This window comes from Triticum aestivum, chromosome 5B (assembly GCF_018294505.1).
Source record: "Triticum aestivum cultivar Chinese Spring chromosome 5B, IWGSC CS RefSeq v2.1, whole genome shotgun sequence".
NCBI lineage: Eukaryota > Viridiplantae > Streptophyta > Magnoliopsida > Poales > Poaceae > Triticum > Triticum aestivum.
The window spans coordinates 584,571,949-584,577,348 of record NC_057807.1 but is presented as its reverse complement, the minus strand read 5'-3'; the positions used below and the strand labels follow the sequence as shown (position 1 = coordinate 584,577,348).

The window sequence follows — 5,400 nt, the reverse complement described above, 5'->3', positions numbered from 1 at the left end:
CACGGCCTCATCTCTTGATGCACATAGCATCTTATTAAAAATTCCAGGTCCAGAACAAAGTCTTAAGTAGCAGTATGAAGCTGAAAAATAAATAAAATTGTCACAACCAGCGGAAATAGGTGAGATGACTAAAGACCTATCCTATTATTAAACCGCCATCCATGACCAGAAAACAACTAACACTTGCAACAGGCATACATGTAAGATCAACGAACGTACATGTACATAGATCAGGGAACTCGTAGTGAAATAACGTCTGAGCAGCTCGCAACCAAAACCTCTGAGCAAATCAATATGAGAATAATGATGATGCCCAAGATTTCTGGGTAAGGATGTACTCCCTTCGCAAACTAATATAAGAGCGTTTAGATCACTAAAGTAGTTAGTGATCTAAACACTCTTATATTAGTTTACAGAGGGAGAGTATAACCCATTACTTTTGACTTTTTACTGGCATCTATTCTTATTGATAAAAAAAATCGGAGCAGTCAACAGCCAAATAAGAATTAATTCAAATAAAAAAATGACATGACAATTACATGCCGTTCAAGGCGGGTTTTTTTTTCTGGATAAACCATGGATGCGCTATCAAAATCAAATACACTCATTCTCTGTTAGTCTATATGTTTGACATGCTGTTTCAAAATTGTCAAATATGCCATGTTCTTTGCACGACAATGGTGGTGCAAATCACTATTGAACGTTCTCTCGGGTGCTTTCAGAGCTTCTTACTGGGTCAAAATAGGGATGAGCCTGCACAGCAAAATGATAGATTTTTAAGTGAAAAACAATGTAGAAATTGTAATATCTCGTATTGATCTGGCAAAATGATTCTTGGATGTACGAGTGGGAGAGATACCATGGCTTCCTTTGCTGTAAGCCTTTCCTGGTGGTCATAGCGAAGCAGCTTGTCTAGAAAGTCGATAGCCTGCACAAGTAAAAACATGTCAATATAACACATCTAATGAGTAGTGGACCAGGTTGATTAAAGAAGGTGAGTCACCTCGGGGCTCACTAAGTGTCTGTTGCCTGAGTCAACAAACTTCTCCCATGGCTTCTTCCTGTGTCTGCAGCAATATATATAGTTAGATCATGCTGTTATGTTAACTGTTTTTCTGAAAATAATTCTCCCAAGGATAATCCAAATGAATCCATGACCTTCCAACAAGCATTTCAAGCTGTGGGTCAAGCCGAAGACCGTATTTTTCGAGGTAGCGGTGGAAATCTTCTGTCCCAAGAACCTACAGCAGCAGCATGTAGTGCATACATTAGTCCTATCAAACACTATCAATTCATTCAGAAAAATGGGCTGCAGAAAGCAATAGATTCTTTGGAACAAGAGAAGCGAGTATCATAATTCATCTTGCCGTTAGGCCATAGCTATGAAATAGGATTACTAAATGTGTTGAACAACCATTTCTTGAGCGCATTGGAACAAGAGCAAACTGTTCAACTAAAACTGCTGACAAAAAATTACTATAAAACTAAAACAACATACTCCCTCCGTCCGAAAAAGCTTGTCCTCAAATGGATGTATCTAGCACCAAGTTAGGATGTATCTAGCACCAAGTTAGTGCTAGATACATCTATTTGAGGGACAAGTTTGGGACAAGCTTTTTGGGACGGAGGGAGTATGATAGCCAGTCATAATGACCTTAAGGGCAGTAGTACTCGTGTTCACAAGGCAGTGAAAACACCACAATTGCACAAGGCAATGTGTTGTACTCCCTCCGATATTTGTAGTACTCCCTCCGATCTGTAGTACTCCCTCCGATCCATATTTGTCACTGATATTTAAGCACTGTCAGCAATGTGTTGTAAAAGGAATGGCTATGATGGTCCAAGAGTAAGTTGCAAGGCTAAAGTTACAAAGCCATAAGATGTAGGGTGTATAGCTTGAGGTAATCCCTCTTGACAATCTTTTTTTCATGATAGTTGAATCCTTGATTCCTGCAAAATGCAGAATCAGCTTGCAAACAAGCCTGATGCGTCTATTTTTTATCTCACTATGAGAATATTTTTAAACATGGTACTTTCAGGGTTGTATCATAAGCGGTGGCTAAGGTCTTTCCTACCATTCTTCATGCTGAAGTGCATACCGCTAATCGACAAAAATATGCAGTGTTTGATTCTTGGAATCAAATAAATTGCATTATTTGGTTAGTATTACTTGAGGTGATAGGTGGACAAAACTAGAGAGGTGAACAAACTGCACATGAATGTCATGTACTCCCTTCCATATCAAAATAAGTGCATACCGCTACTCTACTAGCATGTCAAAAAAACGTCTTATATTTTGACACTGATAGCGACCTAAACGCTCTTATATTTCTTTACGGAGGGAGTAGTAGATATTAGAAGATGGGTGACATTTTAGTGCATTTTCCCATAAAAACTCCATGGTGGTTGCATTACTCTGACTGCCAACAGCACGATGCAACACGGGATGAGGCAAACGCAGAACGACAAGCAACGGCTACAAACCCGAGAGGCGAAGCACGAGGAAAAACATGTATCATCTTGTTATTGTTGCATGTCTATATATTCAAAGCAACTCATTCCCAACAGAACAGAGCAAAGGCATATTTGCGATGAAGTCAAAGATGAAGCCAAGAGGCAAGCGAAGGGAGGAAAAGGACGCATCATCTTCTTTCAGTTGTTGTATGACTACTTAGGAGCCATAACAAACCCGTGGTAGAGCTAGAGGCGTAACAGACATAGGGAAAGGAAATGGAAAAAGACGATAATTTGTGTTCTAGCGATTGTGGTATGCCTATATAAGATCCATAACAACACAGTGACTTACCTCTAGCGATCACGATGACTATTTAAGATTCATAGCAACACATGCCGTGTTAGAATGTACTCCCTCCGTCCCAAAATTCTTGTCTTAGATTCGTCTAGATACGGATGTATCTAATACTAAAACATGACTTGATACATCCGTATTTAGACAAATCTAGGACAAGAATTTTGGGACGGAGGGAGTATGTAATTGTGTATAACATAGTGGATGTCGAGTCAGGAGGAAGTGCAAAAAAAAGTGTGCGCCCATAGTTTGTTTATCTAAGGTCCGCAGCAATGCACATGTACTCTACTAGCATGATCAATTTTATAGTTCAAACATCTTCTAATTAAAGATGTCATTTCATAGCGCAAGAGTAAAATGCCAGTGAGAAATACTAGGACAGAAGTTGGCTGCTTTAAGAAGCTGCAAACATACCTTGGCTATTTTGACTAATTGTTGGTAGTTATCCTGACCATGAAAGAAAGGGTCCACGCGGAATATCTGTTAAGAAAATCAGAATGTGTATCATTAGAAGTTAATGGAGATGATTGCCTGATCATAGACTTGCTCCTTACCATTGCTGCAAACATGCAACCAAGGCTCCACAAATCTAACGAGTAGTCATAGTCTAGCAAATCCACAAGTAATTCAGGGCCCTTATAACATCTGTCAACAGCACAGCATGCAGTAAGCCACGGATAAAAAGAAGAAAAATAATAGAGAATATCAACCAGACAAACAGAAGAAAAATAATAGAGAATATCAACCAGCAGTTGCAACTATAGACACCAATAGAAACATTGGAGACGGTTACTTTGATCTTTATATATGCGGATGATACTCTAATGGCATAACCTACTGTGAATTCCTACACGACTCATTCCAACGAGTCAGGTAGGTGAATTTAAAATTGCTATGGGCAAAGTCAAGCATCCAAAATAAAGGAGCTCTAGAATTCAGTCCCATTTCATAAATCTGCTAAAGTCATACACAACGGAGGACCGTAGGAGGTCCACAAGTGAATGCAATATTAAAAATTTACATGCATAAGTGTACTTAAAAATTAAAATACCCTTACTAGCAAGTTGAATAAGTCTAATGACATCCAACTTCCAGAGCTTGTGGTACTAACCTTGAAGCAACTCTAACATTATATTCCATCCTGGGGTGGTAGAACTCAGCGAGACCCCAATCAATAAGACGAAGCTGGCGTTTTTCATGATCAATCATGATATTGTGGGGCTTGACATCTCGATGCATGATACCCCGTGAGTGAGAAAAATCTAGTGCCTACACAAACACCTGGAAAAAGTTAAAAGGCCATCAAATTAAATGTTTGTTCAGCATGTCGCATCCAGTGTTGGCCACTGAAGTAGTGCAAACTTCAGCAAACAGAGTTGCTCCACAAAACTGTGCCAGTGACATACTGATGTGTTTGAATATTGCAAAATAGGTAGTAATATTGTAGGTCAAGTGTAGAAGTACACATTGACGTAATTCAACTTTGTCCACCCATGAGATTCTACCAACCCAAACAAAATCAAAGGAAAGAAGCTAAGTATGCTATTAACTCTCAAACAGTGTAGTTTGTAGAAAGAGATGTCACTCTTGGTCCACATAAGTACCAGTATTTTTCAAAATACAGCTACAGAACAAGGGGAGGAAGGCAGCAATTATGAAATCACACTACAGATAAAAAGAATTCATGTATTGGGAAAACATGATTAGAATGAAACAAGCCACAATACTCTACAGTTTGCCGATTATGCAATATAAATATTTTTTAAATAAGAAAACAGAAATGCACCAAGAAAAATCAATATAGAAAAGAACATATGAATATTATCCATGTCAAAATACTTTCCCAGTTCAGATTCTTGCCTTTAATAATTCAAATATATAGTATCTGATATCGTAATCCGATAGTGTGGGGTAGAGTACTCTGAAGTCAGTATTGTTGACATATTCAAAGATCAGACTAGGCGTCTTTGAATCATCATCTCTGACAACATCGAGTAGCTTTATAATGTTAGGTCCGCCATATAAGTTCTGAAGTATCTTTATTTCCCTCTTTATCTGCATCATCATAAAAAATTCAATAAGGTTTGATAGATTACAAGATGCAATGACAGTACTTTGCAATGAAGCAAACAGATAACCAAACACATCAGCATAGGTGCATCATTGAACTGTATTTGGTCAAAGTGAGGCATATGCTAACACATTCTTAGCTCAAAAGATTGTATGCCTAGAAACAACCAAGTAATTGGTAATCACTATTTCCCAGGTTAGATACAAGGGAAGAAACTTCTATATAGGAATAAGGACCAGAGCATGATCATATGCAGTTAGAAGGGCAATAGACCGAACACCAGATTCTAATTTTTTCTTCGATGCCCAATTGCTAGGGTTAACAGCATCTGAAATTAAAACTGACCAGTAATCAGAACTTCTACGAAGGCCTAGAACAGAGTCAAGGACAGTTCTAAGGATGACCCTGAGAAGTTCTGAGGAGATAGTTCCAAGATGGCTTAACAATGAAAGGAAATAGAGATGACACATGGAAACAGCGACCTACTACAGGACAACATTTTAATTTCAACTTTCTTGTC

General features: G+C 38.4%; 1 protein-coding gene across 1 annotated transcript in view; it reads right to left on the bottom strand.

Annotated features, from left to right (window-relative positions):
- Window positions 1-488: 488 nt before the first annotated feature.
- The window catches only part of LOC123113415 (casein kinase II subunit alpha-2), a 6,199-nt gene continuing 1,287 nt past the window's right edge, over window positions 489-5,400 (bottom strand). The window contains exons 3-10 of the mRNA XM_044534642.1: window positions 4,670-4,864; window positions 3,921-4,078; window positions 3,364-3,454; window positions 3,224-3,289; window positions 1,159-1,241; window positions 1,004-1,067; window positions 860-928; window positions 489-753 (exon numbers count right to left, since the gene is read on the bottom strand). Coding sequence (XP_044390577.1) covers window positions 694-753; window positions 860-928; window positions 1,004-1,067; window positions 1,159-1,241; window positions 3,224-3,289; window positions 3,364-3,454; window positions 3,921-4,078; window positions 4,670-4,864 — 786 coding nt within the window. The 3' untranslated portion in view covers window positions 489-693. The remainder of the gene's footprint in view (window positions 754-859; window positions 929-1,003; window positions 1,068-1,158; window positions 1,242-3,223; window positions 3,290-3,363; window positions 3,455-3,920; window positions 4,079-4,669; window positions 4,865-5,400) is intronic.